General features: G+C 42.3%; 1 protein-coding gene across 1 annotated transcript; it reads left to right on the plus strand.

Annotated features, from left to right (window-relative positions):
• Positions 1-5,799: 5,799 nt before the first annotated feature.
• Positions 5,800-10,522, plus strand: LOC117443456 (uncharacterized). The gene is made up of 7 exons (XM_034079440.2): positions 5,800-6,041; positions 7,268-7,567; positions 7,701-7,982; positions 8,321-8,416; positions 8,497-8,583; positions 8,667-8,695; positions 9,654-10,522. Exons 1-7 carry the CDS (start codon positions 5,981-5,983, stop codon positions 9,720-9,722), a joined length of 924 nt encoding a protein of 307 aa, XP_033935331.1. The 5' UTR covers positions 5,800-5,980; the 3' UTR covers positions 9,723-10,522.
• The last annotated feature ends 9,478 nt before the right edge of the window (positions 10,523-20,000 follow it).

The raw sequence follows: 20,000 nt of genomic DNA on the forward strand, positions 1-20,000 counted from the left end.
ATTCAGAGCTATTGAAATATGTTATTTAGTTTACCTAAAGATGTTGGGGTTCTTATTTAGTTGGCACAGTCCAAGTATTAAGAATCTGAAGCTGCACAATTAATTTAGAAAACCTGTGCACAGACGTCTATTGTTTTAAGACACCCCACCAACAGGCTCCAAGTGGCCTACGCAGTGGTGGGTCAAACAGCCGAGGGCCCCAGAGCCCGGAGCGTAGGCTTGAGGGATTTGTATCAGATTTCTCCAGACAGGTTGTTGACGCCAAAAGGGGGACCCGAGACGCAGGAGGCTGACACAGCAGAGTTCGTCTGGCTGAAGGTCATCAGGACAAAGTGGATCAACCCCAGGCTCTCTGGCCCCGACCGAGTGACCCAGCGGATCTCTCATGCCGTCCGCATAGGAGGAAAGGGGGACAGCTCGTACCACGGGAGCCAGTGTGCGGCGGGGAAACCACCTGCTAGGACCAGGGGACGACATCAGGACGGATCTGGGTCTCGTCATGGAGGTCGACACGGATGCTGTCATCAGCGGACTGGAGGAGAAGGACCTCGAGGACATCCATGCAGCAGACGATTTGGAAGCGGCTGGCAGTGGGCTGGGGGACTTGTCGAGGCAGCAGAGGAGTCTTCTTCTTTCTGATCAGTTCCACCCGTGAAGGGAAAGCCGCATCTCCCCCTCCCTATCAGCTGTCGTTGTGGGCTATTCCTTTGGGGGGGGGCGGGCAGGCGGGCTGATGATTCACCATCAGGAGACTGCTTCTTAGCACTCAGCTGCCCCCTCATGGTTCCTTCACTGCCATGGGAAGTGATGTTCTGTTCCTTCACGATTTCAAGTACTTTGGATCTCAGTTTCTGATGGATTTATACGATATTGGGGGACAGACACAGTAGATATGTTTCAAGTGCCATGTGTAAGTTGCACTCTTTTAAAAGAGTGCAAAAGGGGGATGGCAGCATCTGATATTTAAGAAGTGTGTTACATTTGAAATGGCAGAAAGTCTTGTTGCAATTTCCAGATATTAAAAGAGGTCCCTTGAGTTTCTCTGGTAATTATCAATAATAGCAGTTAAGTGAATACTGTTCAAACAATACTTGTGTTTGTGTTTTATATTGATTTCTCTGTTTTATCCTTTCATAAAGGTGAGGACTAAAATGGCTCTAAACAAGGGCTGTTTAGAGTAAACAGGGTTTTATTGCCCTGTGGGGGAGGTGTAGGCATGCAGGACAGGGTGCTAGGTGGGGGAAGAGTATATTCTGCTTAAGATCTCTAGCATGTCATGTTTCAGGGAAGTCTACATATCTTGAATAGTATATGTGTGGGTTTAATTACTTTGTGTTTTGTGTAACCAGAAGTTGGAGATATGAGAGATGAAATATTTGTGTTATCTTAAATATCCTTTAAGACACATCTGAGGTCTCTGGAATGTCGGGGGGTGTGTGTGTGTGGGTGTGTGTGTGTAGGCTGAGTAAACTCCACCCCTTCCTGTTTCTGTTGGTATTTGAGAGCCATGCATCTTTTTGTTCTCGCTCTCTTCTCGTGCCGCCCGGACCGGAAGGTCGTGGCAGCCCGTGAACAAGGGCCAGGAGTAGGCATATTCCTGACATTACGCATATGATATGATATGGCTTTGTATGGTAATGTATTGATTGTATTGCATTGTTATATTACCATTAAAGTAGATTATTGTTTTAACGGATACTTGTATGTTCTGGATTCCTTCCTGTATGATAACCAGCTTGTTAGGGACGCACGGAGATTTGGAAAGCGGACCAGTTGTCCCTCAAAATCTCTATCAGGTCTGAAAACACTGCATCTTTTTTTGTTATTTTGACCAGATAAGATAAGATAAGATAAGATAAGACTTTATTCATCCCGAAGGAAATTGTTGTGCCAGAGTAACAGTAACAGTAACAAAATACAACAAACACAATAAACACAGCAGAAAAAGATCCACCGACAACATGAAAGATCCACCGACAACATGAAACATAGAAACATAGATGTAATTTTATGCGAATAAATGCTCTAAATAATAATATTTGTATTAGGGAGAGATTTCGGTAGTAAATAGAATAAATCAAAAATGTAAATTTGACTTAAACACATACCTATAACTAGTAAATCCAGAGAAACTGATGATTTAGCAGTGGTAGCATTTTTTTGTAGAGCTGTATGTATTTGTACATATAAAGATACACTTTTATTTTACTTTATTTTTCAAAGCATTTCATTTTCAAATGTATTCATAATAATAAATCTATTTGGTAAAAGATGTTTTAATTTTAAGTGAAGAAATGTTGGTGATGAAAAAAGGTTAATTAAAAATGAGGTAAATGCTTAAATCCAAGCTGTTGAGTCTGTTGTCCTTTTTTATTTGAAGAAATCCCATTGACTCTACAGTTTGAATATGTGTCAAGAATAACGTATCAATTATGTCAGTATATTCAATTATTTAGAGGTGGCACAGTGGTTATTGTGTGCGGCCCATGAAAGTGATCTCCACTGCCTACACACTGGGTTCGAATCCCAAGCCCTCTGTAGCTTACAGGCAATGTCTTATCCTCTTCTTCCAACTTCACACTCTGGAATAATGGCACTCTGGTCAAAAACATCTTTTTACAAGAATTTGAAATATCTGCAAATTAAAAGTCCTTGTCAATTTTGGACTCTCAACTGGTACAGAAATCCTGTAAAACATTTGCAGGCCACACAATAGCAGCATCTTAGAGAGCTCATTCCTTTGTCATTGGTGAGAGATGTAGGGGCTCTTTGTGATTTCGACTGTTAACCAACAGAGAGCTGAAAAACTGTGTCCTGCTCCCTTTATTACAACCAGTCTAACATCAAGAATGCTTTTGTGTATGGTTAGAGACCTGTTAAATCTGGGTGGTTCACAAATAAGGTATTGTTCGGGTAGTGTGTGTGTAAAATGTCCAGTTATACCAGATGTCCTTATAAATAAGGTATTGTTATGGTAGTGTGTGTGTGTATAAAATGTCCAGTTATACCAGATGTCCTTATAACTAAGGTATTGTTAGGCTAGTGTGTGTGTGTGTATAAAATGCCCAGTTATACTAGATTTCCTCATAGCTTAGGTTTTGTTAGGTTTGTTTAAGAATTATAACCATTATCCTTTTTGAGCTCATCATAACAATGGCCTGTGTGTGTTTGTGTGTGTATAGGTGAACTCCAAATAGTGGTGCAGGAATGAGTCCTAAAACCAGGAAGTGAGTCAGCATTTCACCACTAACTTTTCCCACGTCTCAGAGCCAATGGGATTTCTCTATAGGAATTAGGGAAATATCTGGAAATAAGGTCTGTGGTTGAGACACATTTAAGAGACGGGTCACGTTTTGTTCTAGGACATTAAATCATCAGCAGTGACCCCACTGGTGATTTCTGAAGAGTGTTACCAAGTGGCTGAATAGGACTACAGAAGTTGTCGAGGCCATTGTCCGTCATTACGCCGAACAAGTAAAACACACCTCTAAATTTGTTTGCCCCTGTTCTGCTTGAAAGCAAGTCCCTGCCTCCTGCAAACTGTTAATACAAACGCTTCAACTCGTTCCATTTAGAGTCTGTAGCTTTGAATATGGATCTTAAGTTGGCGAGACGTGGAAGCAGCGACCCTGCTGTAGTTCGTTTATAGCATAACGTTACTGCAACTCAATCAACTTAATATTCACTTGTCCAATAAAAAGACAGCATTTCTCAATATTTCACTTCTTTCCATGATCATTTTAGGCTGCGCAGGTTCTATCATATGTCGAAGTCTCTGTCAGAATAAAATCCTCTGTCACTTTTCAATGACAGCCGACTGGTAAAGAGAGTGTCAGAAATACTTGTATTGTCCATCGCAAAATCCCTGCATATGGTTATTAAAAACAGGTGTTTGTCATCAAAGCAACAAGAAAAAAGCTGCATATATTGATGTTCAGGTCTCTGAACTCTGAGGTCTGTGAACATGAGAAAGTGGTCTGCTCTTTGTACCATTGCTCTCCTAAGTTAAACTTTTTTCTGTTCAACATGTCAAACAAACGGAAGTATTGGGCTACTTTTTCAATAACAAAATATTGCGCAACACATGTTTGAGGATAATGTCCAGTGAAACCATTATTGTCCTCATGAGTACAGGTTTTCTACAATTCTGTGTGTGTATATTGTCCAGATATACCATTGTGGTCCTCATAACTCAGGGACTTGCTTTGTGTATGGGTAATGTCCAGCTAATCCAGAGGGGATAAGTCATAATTGTGTCAGGAAACGCCCAGTCCCGCCCCCGTCCTCACAGTCCTGTAGAATTTCAGGTCTTCAGATCTCTACACTCTTTTACCAAAACTGAATTCTAAATAGCCAGAAATGTAGCTGAATTTATTATGATCAGTTCAAGCACTCTGCTGTCTCTCTACGGCAAAGGGGATGGTGGGTCCCCATAAGTCAGTGTTTGAACTGGTACGAGGAAAAAGTCCTGACAAACAACCCATACCCGTGTGTGTGTGTGTGTGCGTGTGTGTGTGTGCGTGTGTGCGCGTGCGTGCGATTGTGTGTGTGTGCATTTTAATGATGTGCGTGTGTTAAAGTGCGTCAAATCTATTTTCAAACTGGACTCCAGCAGAGCATGCCTCCTTTTCAGTAAATATGGCTGACTTTGAGGCGATGAGGAAGTTCAAGCACCTTTCTGCTGATTCTCTGTCTGTTACTTTTCAGACAGGTTTTTAGAGAAATGGATCAGGACAAAAATAGAGAGAATCTTTGTTCCTGAAACTTTCAGAGTCTCTTTCCACAGAGGGAACACATGTTGATGTAGAAGAGACATGAAGAAGAGGGGACACATGTTGATGTAGAAGAGACATGAAGAAGAGGGGACCCATGTTGATGTAGAAGAGACATGAAGAAGAGGGGACACATGTTGATGTAGAAGAGACATGAAGAAGAGGGGACACATGTTAAAGAAGAAGAGACATGAAGAAGAGGGGACACATGTTGATGTGGAAGAGACATGAAGAAGAGGGGACACATGTTGATGTAGAAGAGACATGAAGAAGAGGGGTCACATGTTGATGTAGAAGAGACGTGAAGAAGAGGTGACACATGTTGATTTAGAAGAGACATGAAGAAGAGGGGACACATGTTGATGTAGAAGAGACATGAAGAAGTGGGGACACAATTTGATGTAGAAGAGACATGAAGAAGAGGGGACACATGTTGATGTAGAAGAGACATGAAGAAGAGGGGACACATGTTGATGTACTGTAGAAGAGACATGGAGAAGAGGGGACACATGTTGATGTAGAAGAGACATGAAGAAGAGGGGACACATGTTGATGTAGAAGAGACATGAAGAAGAGGGGACACATACTGATTTAGAAGAGACATGAAGAAGAGGGGACACATGTTAATGGAGAAGTGGATTTTGCATAATAGGTGACCTCTAAATGCATTTTTTTTCACAATTAGCGAATTCTACTTTTACTAAAAAAAAAGATCTGAGTACTTGTTCCATCTCTGTGGAAAAGTTTAGTTAAACACATTTGTTGCATGTTTGGATCCACAAGAAACAAAGGGTTAGGGTTAGGGTTAGGGTTTAGGGTTAGGGTTCCGTTCTCAGAAAAAGTCAAAATAAATCTGCAGAGATACAAAGAGGAACCAGCATGTTGTTAATATGCATTACAACATGCTCAGCTTCCTCTGTTGTGTTGCTGATGAAGAAGGCCTGCAGTTACCGTCACCCTGAATAACCAGACACAAGAAATGCATCAAACACAAAAGTTAGACGTTACACTTTTCCCCCTCTTTTTTATAACAACCAAAGACAAAAGAGATTTAAAAGCTAATCTCACATTAACTCCACATCCATCAGAGGAGAGGTGGATGAGGAAGTGACTTCATTATCACAGGAAGTAGATGCTGAGTTCTTGTTAAAGAAGCAGCCGGGGAGAGACTCTGGCAGTCGAGAGCCGGAGACCGAGAGAGAAGCACGATGTCTGGATTCAGAAGGATCGTGATGTCTTCATTCCTGATGCTGCTGCTCCACTTTCCAGGTGAGGACGCAGAGAACACACACTGTTTACGACTGTTAATGAAAGCTAGTGAGGGCGTTTCTCAATTGAAATCGATGTATCCTTGGGCGAGATGCTGAACCCCAAGTCGCTCCCAATGGGGAACGGTGTGTGAAAGATACTTTCTGTCGTGGTGTTTTGATCCGTTTCTACATTTAATATCCACTCTCCTCTATCGGGGTGTGGGCTATGACGTGCCTCTCTTTGCTTCCTAACTAACTTTGCAGAGATCGTTGTAGCGTTGAATCACATCAGGTGTATCCTTTGATCCAGGCGACATACAAACATGAAGACAAACTTCCTCGCTTCAAAGTAACTAAAAGTTCTCCGTATCAAAAAAGAACAAAAAGAACACGGTCAAAAGACTCTACCACTTCCTGTCTAATCACACCCTCAGCTGTGAACCAACGTCATGCCGTATGTAGAGATATAGACAAATAGACATGCACGTCATATCTGACAGCAAAGAAGTGAGACTTAAACTAACATCTTTTAAAGCGTAGTGTGACTCACTAAAATAAATAGTTAAGATTTTACTCTAAAGCCTTTTAGTAATAAGACAAACATTCAAACCAAAGCGCTTTGAGGGGGTGAGAGACTGGATGAAGCGCTTTATAAATATGAGTGAATGGGTGACTTGTTGTTTGTAAAGCGCTTTGAGGGGGTATAAATAAATACAGTCCATTTACCATTGACCAATTACATGAAATAAAACAGCTCTAATATCATTAACGGTACTTTACTACGTACTGTTCCTTTAACTGAGAGTGATGAGTTGTGTTTGTAACGTGGTGACTTTAATAATAATAATATATTTAATTTATATAGCGCTTCTCATCTGCCAAGACAAATCTCGAAGTGCTTCACAACAAGGGATACTGATACACTTTGAGAGATTAAACAAATAATTGTAATAATAAGAAATCAAAAAATAAAAAATAAAATAAAAAATAGAGTAGAGTAGAGTACTTTAGTGAACTTTTGCTCACTAAAACCCACATAGCAATATTCTTTAAAGTGATCGTCACCCTCACTCTGAACGCTTCAGTTAGTGATGTGGATCTGTAATTAACTCTGGTTTTAATGAGTCGTTAAATGATTCATTAAACAGATCAACCAGAACTCTAACTCTTTACCTTTTCATATAATACATCATTATTCTGTCAGCATTTATCACGTCAATATTTCTTTCTGATTTTTCCCAACAGCTGCAGATGGGAAATATTCCATCCTCACTGTCAGAGCTGGAGATGAACTCACTTTGCCTTTTGAAAATTTGAAACATGATCAGGGTAAGTGTGAGAGAACTATCTGGACCTTCTATGACTTAGGAGGCTCATCAATGAAGCTGCTTGAAGACGGACAGATTCACAAAGAAGCCAAAGCTAAATCAGACAGACTGAGAGTTACAGAGAATTGTACTCTGGTTATAAAGAACGTCACAGAGGAGGATGCTGGTGTTTACCTCTGCAGATCAGACTCTGAGGTTCTTCTGCATGTTGTTTCCAGTGAGTATTTACATCATGATGTTTCAAACTGTCTCTATAGAGGAATATACTGAATCATTACAATAATAATGATTACAGGGATGAAGTTAATGTTACTCTTGTTGTCTTTATCTCTCAATATCTCCATCTTCAGTGACTGGATATCAGGACAATTATGAGGTGACGTTACTCTGCTCTGTGTCGATATCTGTGGAGAGATATCGGTGTGATCACTCAGTGAAGTGGCTGCTTCAGGGTCGAGATGTGGACAAAGATCACATAGAGATAAAGACATCACAGTCTCTCTGCTCTGCCTCTGTCACATTTCAGACTTCTTTCTTTAGTAACACCTACAGGTCTGAGTTTTTTACTTGTGCAGTAACTGATGGTGACACAGGAGAAGTGCATCTGTTTCCCCTCAGCCCTCAGTCCTCAGGTGAGAACACGATAAGCTGTTTAAAATCACTTCTAACAGTCTTGTTATTAGAATATACTGAAACAACACATTTACAACATCTCACATTTATCAGGGATGTAATGAGTTTCTGAAATGTGAAGAGACGGATGGTTCTGATAAAAAAGAGAAGCTCTTAATTGAGAAACCAGGTTAGAATATAATGAGTGGTTTCAAATCACTTCTCACACATTTAATCACAGATAATGCTTTTTGGGGTTTGAGGTTTTGACGTCACTTCATTTTGTCATTTGGTTTATGCATAACACTTTTTTTGTTGTAACTACAGTTTTTTGCATGATGTTGTTTTATTCCTGAAGGTGATGCTACAACAACTGGAACACCAGCAACTGATGGAAGGACATCTGAAAGGAACAAAGGAACAGGAGCAGACTGCAAACATCCAGAAGGACCAGGTAGAGACTGAAGAGAAGAAATACATTAACAGCTAAAAACCTCTGACTGTATTTAACACTTGGGACTTCTCTCTCTCCAGCTGTGTGGTGGCTCATCCTGGTGTCTGTGGGGTTAGCAGCTCTCATCGTCACCATGGTTACGGTCCACATCTGGACCAGAGCTAAAGGTGAGGGTTCATAGATTCAAGAGAAAAGACAAAGTAAACCGTGGAAGCTGAAGTCAACATGTTTGTCTTTTTGTTTTTTTCAGGGGGCAAACAACGGATGAGAAAAAACCTGGTGAGTTTAAATATAAAATAATAGCTTGTAATATTTATTATTTTCATTGAACGGTGATTATAAGACAGGCAGAAGATTCAACAAAGGAGTAAAGTGTGCATGTTGTGTTGAAATGAAGTATCTCTGTGGGTCCCTTGAGCAAGGCACTAAAGCAGGGGTGTCAAACTCAATTTCATCGCGAGCCACATTAGCATTATGGTTGCACTCAAAGGGCCAGTTGTAACTATATAAATATAAATAATATATATATAAAATAATGTTATATTACATTATTGCCGCTGCATTGGATTATTATAACTTAATAACTTAATAATTAACTACGTCTGAAAAGCAGAAGTCTACGGCAAATAATTGCAAGTCTCTTCAGTGTGCATGTCACAAAACGAGATGCATTGTGGGACACCGCTGCACTAAAGGAAGTACTGAGATATTGTACTTGCAAAAGTAGCAATACTACAATGTAAAAATACTCTAATATATAAATATGATTAATATACAAATATACCTACATTGAAAGTAGTGATTATGCAGAATGTAACAATATAATATCGGATTATAAAAAGTGATGTTTTAATGTGTATCACTTCCATTAGCAAAGAATGGTTTATTAAAATGACTTACATACTACTGGGTAGCTGAACTAGTTATATTTGTCATGTAATACATCATAGATGGAGATTTCTGCTCAATTTAAGAATGAAGTAAATACAAAATTAAAAAATGAATATAAAATATATTAAATCAAGAATGTGGAATAAAGATGAATGGATGAAGACGAGTAAAAAGTTCAACATGAAGCTCCAAAACAAGGAGCCGTTAAAGTGTAAAGTAGCATTAACTGATGATAGTCAAGTCAAGTCCTTCAAATATGTACTGAAGTAGGAAACCGAGTAAATGTACTTCGTTACTTTACAGCTCTGCTGTGTGTTTTTACCATGTCTCTGTTCCATGTTGACAGGAGCAGAATGATGAAGATGAAGATGAGGTGAACTATGAAAACGATGGAGGGGCTTCTGCCTCTGTGTGACTGATCAACAACATCAACTCCCCTCAGAGTCCACTGCTGTCAAACATCACCTCCTCATATGTTACAGGAGAAAACAGGAGAACCATGAGATCATTGGAACATTTCTGATGCCTGAGAGCACCTGAGCCCCACGAGAGCCCTTCAGAAACTCACCTCCATATGATAGGAAACACAGCTTATTATATTCATTCATTTCTGACATAACGTCCTTTAAGTGTGCTCTCACATTCCCACACATAGTTATACTGGATCTGATCTATAGTCTACAGTCTCTGTATATAACATCTCAATATTAGCAGTACTTGTACTCACACCTCATACCTTCACTTCTCACTGTAACTGCTGCACATGTTCAAACATACAAGTGTTGGGTTGAATTCAGAAAATATCTAAATTGTAAAATTATCCATAAAATGTTTTCTTAATTGTGTTATCTAGGGAAAATCATTCAGCCTAGTGTCGATTTAATAACTTTAATAAATGCTTTTATCTCGTTTTTCAATTAATGATTCATAAAATGTCTTATAATTAGCATAGTGTGTACTTATACCTACATTATATATACCTGTACTGCCTACTGTAACTGCTGCACATGCTCTATATATCTGATCAATGGTCTATACAATATATTTACTATACTCACTTTTTACTCTATGTGTATTCCTAAAGCTGAAATGCCTCCAGTATCTTAGCATGTTTTAATTAGCTTAAGTCCTAATGGAATATGTTTCTCCTTGTTTTACTACGGCTTTAATGAAATATAATCCAAATAAAAAGAGTACTTGTAATCAATGTTATAATGAGTTGTGTTTCTCTCTCTATCTCCAACACACTGACAACACAACCCTTTGTTGGGGTTAACCCCTCTCTTTGCCCTGGCTCTCACTTTGTAAACAACATACAGTTTGTGTCAGAGCCAAGGAAGGTGTTGCACATTTAGTGGAGCTGTGGTGATATCCTGGGATCAGGTATGAGGCAAGAGAGAGAGTGAGACTGTTTGATTTGACTTACGTACTCTTCAGCGTTCTTGGAGAGTGCATCAGAGCGTCACAGAGGAAGCTCTAAGAATGGCACATCGAGAAGAGGCTAGAACACCTGGCTAGGTGGCTATAGACCTTTCAAATCCCCCGATCAACATCCTGTCAGCTTTCAGGTCGGTCCTCCGGTTCAGTCAGCGCTTCATCTGTTGAGCAGAACCCCATTTTGCCAGTTGTGTGCTGTTGAATGACGTGTGCGATTATTTGTGTGTTAGTGTGTGTGTTTCTTAAAGTGTGTGTACGTGTGTGTGTTAATACACTGCAGCTCGACAGCATCGCCCTCAGGTTTGTGTGTTTCTTTTTTTTTACGATCAAATGTTTTACTTTTGGTTTGTCACTGGAGGAAGATTTTATATTCTACTTTAAAAAGAAATCAAAACAGACCTTCCTGCTGTTGAGTTTTCATCAGTAACGTGGGTGCAGATCAACTTTGCTGCACAATCAACACTTTTATTTTAAATAAATGTTGCTTACATTTTATATTTTCACTTCAGTATGGTTTATTTGCAGGACTTTTAATAGTATTTTCTTTTATTGTAAAATCTGTTCTGTAATTATTCATCTTATTTATTTAGACCTGTTTGTCCTGCTGTATTTCCACTCCAGGCCTCTAGGGGGCGATACACTATTAAAGAACCTGACTGTACCTGTAATGCTCCTGAGTTTACAGATGCAGGGATACAAGATAAAAGACTGTATATTAAAAACACCTGATGCTGCAATTCCTCTTCATCACACCACGTGACCTCCTCCTCTTCTTCAGGTGAGTGATTATCTAAATGCTAAAGATGCAAGGCTTTACTGTAGATGCACATCATAACTAACTTAAGATATAATAAGTGATAAATAATTGAAATAAGTGAATGAAGTAGTGCATTCAAGTGAAATCATAAGGTAAAAAGCAGGAAACGATAAACAGCAGAAATACTGTTTACTTTAATAAATAAGTGCACTGTAAACACACACACACACACACACACACACACACACACACACACACACACGTGTATACATCACTTCAGGGAACAATACATTTACTTGCGTGCATTTCCTGGAGACTTATCCTAACCTTAACCATAACCAACACATGCCTAACCTTAACCCTAAACCTAACCAAGTCTTCACCCTAAAATGAATGATCCATTGTGTCCCCATAAGGGAGGCGAGTCCCCACACTTGACTGTGTAAACAGATGTTGGTCCCCACAAGTATAGCAATGCTAGTACACACACACACACCTTCCCGCAGCCACACGTAGTCACTGGAGCACCACATGTGGATTAATCCGCGGATATAAATAGTCCCCAGAATATTCCTGTTTATTTGATAAAAGCTACAGTGAGCATTATATGATGTGTCTGTGTTGTCTGTGTGCGTGTCTCTGCGCGTGTATGTGTATGTTGGTGTATGTGTGTGTGTGTGTGTGTGTGTGTGTGTGTGTGTGTGTGTGTGTGTGTGTGTGTGTTTGTGGTGTGTGTGTTGTGTGTGTGTGTGTGTGTGTGTGTGTGTGTGTGTGTGTGTTGTGTGTGTGTGTGTGTGTGTGTGTGTGTGTGTGTGTGTGTGTACATTCTAAAGCATGTGTTGACCAAGCTTCTGCTGCCCCCTGCTGGCAATATATATCCACAAAATGTCTCCCTCTCTCTCCTGAGAAAGCTAAGAGCGCCAGAGCGAGCAGAACGAGCGCTCTTGGAGCCCTCGTCGAAAGATAGAGCACGATCTCCTAGTACTCTCCTGCTATCTCCCCTCTCTCCTCCCAGTCTCTCTCTCTCTCCTCTCTCCCTCTCTCTCTCTCTCTCTCCTCTCCCCTCTCTCTCCTCTCCCATCTCTCTCTCCTCTCCCGTCTCTCTCTCCTCTCTCCCTCTCTCTCTTAATCTCCCTCTCACACAAGGTTCTTATGGGATCTTTGTGAAATAAACTGCTTTTTATTTATATTGTATTGAAGTAGTTTGTGATCCCCTCACTATGTTCAAATGTTAAAGATTTAAAATCAAAACAACCTGGAGAAAAAAAGCCTGATAATAAACACATTTACTACATTGGTCAAAAATGATATAATTAAACAACGGTTAACAAAAACCAAGCAAGAATTAATTTAAAAACAACATTTTGCCCAAATGCTCTAATTATTCAGAATACAGTAACTCTCCAACATGTCTGCCCCTTTTTCCCAACTCACCTCCAGAGGGACTCACATGTCTTCATAAAGCTGCTGCTGTACTCTCACTGTGCTCAAGTGAAGCCAAAAAGCAAAAACAAGGTTAATATAAATCTTATTAAACTCTGCTAGAAAAGCCCTTAAACTCCAAATCTTTGATCCACGCGATCCTGCTATTGATTTAAACTTACATCCGTTTCTTTCTTGCTTTGTTGACGGTGGCGTAGAGGAGGCTGGGATCAGCGGAGGAAGAGGAGGGAGCTCTCACAGTGCTGCTTCATCTTCATCATCATCATGAAGGTGAGCCTGCGGGGGAAGAAAAGCGATTAAGCATAAAGGAGTTCTGAAAGTCTTGATTGTACAGAAGTCTGTGAGAAAATAACCCGACGTCTCACTTGATTTATCTCCTCAATAAACATTTTCCTGCATATTTTATGTTCTCAATCTCTGCCCTCAAGTCTTCTTTAATACAGCACGATGTTCGGTGAGTTATGGTCACAGTTAGAGTAGAATATACCATAAAGTCACATCACCAGTGTAATCAATGAGACAGCTCACCCTGGCCTTCCTGCTGCTCTTCCTGGTGGAGCTGACGGAGGCGTAGGAAACTCCACCTTCATGGTCAGCCTGCACAAATAAAATGTGTTATTATTGAAAGAAAAATATTGCCAAAATACAATAATAAATACAGCCTTTAATTCACTTTGTCTTTTCTGTCTATAACCTTTTGACGTTGGTGATGCACAACTTCCTACCTACTTTAAAGGTCACCTATCATGCTGTGTGTAGGCAATAGCATCGGTCTCAGAAATATAGAAATATATTAAAAACATGTCTATGAAGTGTCTGGAAAAGGAACCAGAGCAGGAAGTAAAGGGATCTGGAATGAGACAAGGTGAGTACAACATAAAACAGGAAGTGGAACATAAACTAAACTAACATGACAAAACATAGCATAATTGACGGGACACAACAGTACCCCCCCTTCTAGGGCCGACTCCTGACGGCCCAGGCTGCTCAGGGTGACGATCATAGAAGTCACTGATGAGTGTCTTGTCCACAATGAACGTTGAGGAGACCCACAAACGTTCCTCAGTGCCGTAACCCTCCCAATCAACCAAGAATTGTCGTCCTCGGCCCCGTTTGTGGACCGCCAGAAGTCTCTTGACTGTGTACACCGGACCACCTTCAATAATCCGGGGTGGTGGAGGGGGCTTGGAGGCGGGAACCAGAGTGCTCTCTCGAACTGGCTTGAGTTTGCTCACGTGAAACGTGGGATGGACCCTCAAAGATCTGGGGAGTTTGAGGCGCACAGAGACAGGGTTAATGACTCTTGAAATTGGGAAAGGACCCACAAACCTCGGTGCCAACTTCTTGGAGTGAACGTGTAGGGGTAGATCCTTGGTGGAGAGCCAGACTTTCTGGCCCGCCCTGTAGAGGGGAGCCGCACGCCGGTGGCGATCCGCCGCTGACTTCATCCGGGTCGAGGTCCGGAGTAGCGCCTGCCGAGCACCGGCCCAAACCCGCCGACAGCGTCGGACCATGGCATGCGCGGATGGAACCTTGACTTCTTCCTCATTAGCAGGGAAGAGAGGAGGCTGGTACCCATTAGCACACTGGAAAGGGGAAAGACCCGTGGCAGCCGAGGGGAGAGTGTTGTGGGCATACTCTATCCAGGTAAGGTGATCGCTCCAAGTGGTCTGCTTCTGGGACACGAGGCACCTGAGGCATGTTTCGAGGTCTTGGTTCAGGCGCTCTGTCTGACCGTTGGACTGCGGGTGGTAACCGGAAGATAAGCTGACGGTGGCGCCGAGGAGCTGGCAAAACTCCTTCCAGAAGTTGGAAATTAACTGTGGTCCTCTGTCGGAAACTATGTCACTGGGGAAACCATGGATTCTGAACACGTGAGTTAACATGACCTCTGCCGTCTTCTTGGCAGAGGGAAGTTTGAGCAGAGGAATGAAATGTGCCATCTTTGAGAAACGGTCTACCACCGTCAGGACGGTAGTGTTACCTTTGGAGGGCGGTAGTCCAGTCACAAAGTCCATGGAGATGTGCGACCATGGTCGCTGAGGCACTGGGAGGGGCTGGAGAAGACCCATCTGGGCCCGGGATGAGGTCTTATTCCGGGCACACACTGGACAGGCCGCCACGTACTCGGAGACCTCTTTTTTCATGGCCGGCCACCAGAACCGCTGCTTTATGGCAAACATTGTTCGTCGGATGCCGGGATGGCATGTGAACTTGGACGTGTGAGCCCAGTGGATTACCTGAGAGCGTAAAGACACAGGGACAAACAAGCGGTTGCCTGGACACTCGCTGGGTGCCGGGCTCACAACATTCGCCTGCTTCACATCTGTTTCTATCTGCCATGTTAGCGACCCAACCACACAGTTCAGTGGAAGGATTGATACTGGTTCCTTGGCATTATGTTCAGGCTCAAAGAGACGAGACAGTGTACCGGTGTGTTGTGTACCGGGCCGAAAAGACAATATGAAGTTAAATCTGCTGAAGAACAGAGTCCACCGGGCCTGACGTGAATTTAGTCGCTTGGCTTTCCTAACATATTCTAAATTCTTGTGGTCAGTCCAAACAAGAAATGGTTGCTCCGCCCCTTCTAGCCAGTGTCTCCACTCCTCCAAAGCTGCTTTGACAGCTAGTAACTCCTTGTTCCCCACATCATAATTTTTTTCAGCTGAGGTCAACTTACGCGATAGATAGGCACAGGGGTGCATCCTGTTATCCTCGGAGGATCTCTGGGACAACACAGCCCCGATGCCCTTGTTGGATACGTCAACCTCAACCACAAACTGTCTCTGGGGATCCGGAACAGTGAGTACAGGTGCCGTGGTGAATCTCTTCTTGAGGCATTGGAAGGTGGACTCGGCCTGGGAGGTCCACTGAAAGGAGACTTTAGAGGAGGTGAGAGCATGCAAAGCTGCGGCTACAGAACTGAAGTTGCGTATAAACTTCCGATAAAAGTTGGCAAACCCCAGGAATTGCTGAACCTTTTTGCTGCTATCAAGAGTGGGCCAGTTGGCCACCGCACTGACCTTGGATGGATCCATCTGCACCTGATTAGCGGTGACAATATAGCCCAGAAAGGAGACAGTGGTTGCATGGAAGTCGCACTTTTCAGCTTTCACATACAACTGATTCTCAAGAAGCTTCTGGAGAACTTGGCGGACATGCATGACATGAGACTGACTATCTGGGGAGAAAATCAAAATATCATCCAGATATACGAAAACAGAAACATTCAAATACTCTCTCAAAATGTCATTTACCATGGCCTGAAATACAGCAGGAGCATTACATAGTCCAAAAGGCATGACCCGATATTCATAATGTCCGCTTGGGGTGTTGAACCCCGTTTTCCACTCGTCTCCCTCTCTAATCCTGACGAGGTGGTAAGCATTCCTAAGATCGAGTTTGGTAAAAACTTTAGCTGTTTGAAGCAGTTCAAATGCTGAAGACATCAGCGGGAGTGGGTGGCGGTTCTTAACAGTTATTTTGTTCAATGGGCTGTAGTCAATGCATGGCCTGAGCGACCCATCCTTCTTACTCACAAAGAAGAATCCTGCACCAGCAGGTGACGAAGAGGGACGGATTATCCCCGTTTTCAACGAGGAGGAGATGTAATCGTCCATGGCCGCACGCTCCGGTCCCGAGATGGAGTATAAGCGCCCCCTAGGGATGGGTGCGCCAGGCAGCAGGTCGATGGCACAGTCAAAAGGACGATGAGGGGGCAGTGACAGAGCTTTGGTTTTATTAAAAACCTCCTTAAGGTCATGGTAGCATGAGGGGACCTTGGAAAGGTCAGGAAAATCTGAGCTTCTAACCGAAACTGCAACGGTTTGTGGGATTCTACAGGACTGTTCACAATTCCCTCCCCATCCCTTAATTTGTCCTGAACCCCAATCAATCTGTGGGTTATGTGTCTTTAGCCAAGGAAACCCCAAAATCAGTGGATGTTGTGCTGAATTGAATAGATGAAACTGCATTATCTCTACATGATTATTATCAATTGTTACTTGAATGGGTTCCGTACAATCAGTTACTTTACACATTAGTCTGCCATCTAGGGCGCTGGCATTGACAGGATGCTTGAGAGGGACAGTCTTAATATTAAGGCGTTTAGCTAAATCCCAGTCTATGAGGCTTTCATCAGCCCCAGAGTCAATTAGCGCCCCCAGAGTATGTGTCTGACTGTTAGCTGTGACTTTAACCTGGGTGAGTGTGCGAGGAGGATAGTTAGAGGAAATCTTGCTCACCAACGCCCTCCTCATGGTTGGTGAGCAAGCCCTTTTCCCAGGCATGTTGCCTGCTGGTGACCCGTGGTGTCCCTCTGGAGAAATCCTTGTTCTCCCGAGCTGCATTGGCTCCTCCGGTGCCTGTGATGGCGCTGTCACTGCTGGGCCTGATGAAGAGTGAAACAAGGGATCCCATGAAGGCTGCTTATCCAGAGAGCGCCCCTGGTGGCTTGGATGTCTTGTTGCAGTTCGGCGCCGTTCTCTCTCTCTTTCTCTGAGGCGGTTATCAACTCGGATAGACATGGAAATCAGCGATTTCAGGTCTTGTGGTAGTTCTAGTGGAGCCAGGTGGTCTTTGATGGTTTCAGATAGTCCATTCCGGAAGGCATCTATTAATGCTGGGGTGTTCCAGCCACTGTCTATGGCTATGGTACGGAACTCTATGGCATAATCTAACACTGGCCGTGGGTGCTGTTTGAGCTGCATGAGTACACGGGTGGCCTCAGCGGCAGGTGAAGTAAGATCAAAAATCCTGCTCATAGTGTCTTTGAATTCTGTGAAAGATCCACATATACTGGAGTCTCTTGACCACTCCGCAGTGGCCCATGCGGCAGCTCTGCCAGTTAAATGGGAGACCATAAATGCTACTTTAGCCTCATCTGACACAAACGCGGCTGGGTTAAGTTTGTAGTGCAGGTCACACTGGACTAGGAAGGTTCTGCAGTTGCCAGATTCACCTGAATATTTCTCTGGCGATGCCAACCGCAGTGGGACAGGAGAGAAACTGACCTCGGCCTGATTAGCAGCAGGATTAGCATCAGGTGGCGTAGCAGAAATCGGAGCTGTAGCAGTTGCCTCTAGATGAATGAGGACTCTGTGGAGCTGTTCTGCCAGCTGGTTCACCTGCGACGTGACAGAGGTTTGGAAATCCTCCTGGCGATCTGAAAGGTCCTTCACTCCATGGCTAATGGTTTTTAGCTGCCCCTGGTGCTGATAGATGATGTTTCCCTGTGCAGACAGGGCAGTCTGGAGCGTCTTGGGGTCGGCTGAGTCCATATTGGTCGGTTTGTTCTGTTAGGAACCTTGACTCAATAGCTTGGAGGACTCAAATGCACGACCCAGAGACAAAAAGGTTTTTGAAGAAAAAATAGTCTTTACTTGCAAATAAACAAAATCACTCTTTTAGAGGAATGAACAAACTGACAAAACGTAAAGCGCTCTCGTGGATGGTAAAAGGCAAAACACTGGCTTTCATTAAACAATGGCTTAGATCTTACTTCTTGGAGCAATGAACAAGACGAACCGACAACTAACAAGGGGAGACAGGACAATATATACATGAGGTAAGTGGGCACAGTTGGAAACAATCAGGGGCGGGGCAGACACTGATTATGGCGGGAAAAGGAACCAGAGCAGGAAGTAAAGGGACCTGGAATGAGACAAGGTGAGTACAACATAAAACAGGAAGTGGAACATAAACTAAACTAACATGACAAAACTTAACATAATTGACGGGACACAACAGTGTTTTGCTCAAAACACCAAACAGACCATTCTAGCCATGCCTCATATCCCTCTATTTCACTTCCTGTTTCTAAAGTGCTGATTTGGGGATAAAGCTTTAAAGAGGAGGGGTCTGAGCTCATGCGGGATCCGGCAGCTACCGTCTAAACTAAATGCTGCCGTGATGAAACGCCATATCATGGATTATCAAGGATTCTCTCTGAAACAGTCTGGAGCTCAAAGGCTTTCTCTCTTGCCGGTTACACCACAAGGTGAGTTCCTTTCTACTTCCTGCTTCTTCACACACATGCTCTCCAGTACAGGTTAGCTCTGAGTGTTAGTGATTGATTGATTGATTGATTGATTGATTGATTGATTGATTGATTGATTGATTGATTGATTGATTGATTGATTGATTGATTGAAAAGTTTATTAACAGCTTGTATATTGGGTACAGTACAGTACATCTCAAAAAATACAATTGTTAAGGGGATGCAGACCAGAGAAAGACTTTCGTCTTGTTTACATCAGGGTCCCCCATTTCCAATTCATCATATCATTTAAGACATATAAGACATATTTGACATACAGATGGCTTATTTACAATTTACATACAGGTGGTTTTTTACATACAGATTGCTTATTTACAATTTTCATTTTAGATTTCGTTCTAATACATCCGATGCTAATTTAAACACCGACCATTAGGGGTGTAATGGTTCACAGAAGTCACGGTTCGGTTCATACCTCGGTTTGGGGGTCACGGTTCGGTACAACAAGGAAAAGCAAAAAAAAGTCCCAAATGCATAATTTGTTTTTGCTTTTATTTATTTTTAACAGTAGTGCACGTTTTGGTATGAAAATAAGGAACTCTAACATTTGGAATCATTAACTGTATTACACAGTTAAAAACAAACCACAAACACTCACACTCAGATGGCCATATTATTTATAATGGCTGATGTCAAACAAAAAGGTTAAATAGGCTGAACAACTAAATCTATCTTAAAAATATTTAAATAAATAATTAGAAAGTGTTTGAATCACAATGCTGCAGTATTTTAGGGTGTCTTGATTCTAGATCCTTCAGACCAGTTGTTTCCAAACCTTGAACCTTCACCTCCAGGTTTGATTCATTGAGTAAATGCGAACACCCCAGAACTAGGGCAAAACGAGAAAGCCTAGTGAAGGGTGTTTCTGTTTGCCCTTCAATCAAACTCTGTAGCCCTTTTTTTGCAATCGGAGTGCAATCGGCCTTTCCTTCTGAATTTCTAAACTTTGAGAAATAAATCAGTGGGTGTTGTATTTCAAAGTTCCCATAGGTCAACCA

The sequence above is a fragment of the Pseudochaenichthys georgianus genome, unplaced genomic scaffold, assembly GCF_902827115.2.
Source record: "Pseudochaenichthys georgianus unplaced genomic scaffold, fPseGeo1.2 scaffold_617_arrow_ctg1, whole genome shotgun sequence".
Lineage (NCBI taxonomy): Eukaryota > Metazoa > Chordata > Actinopteri > Perciformes > Channichthyidae > Pseudochaenichthys > Pseudochaenichthys georgianus.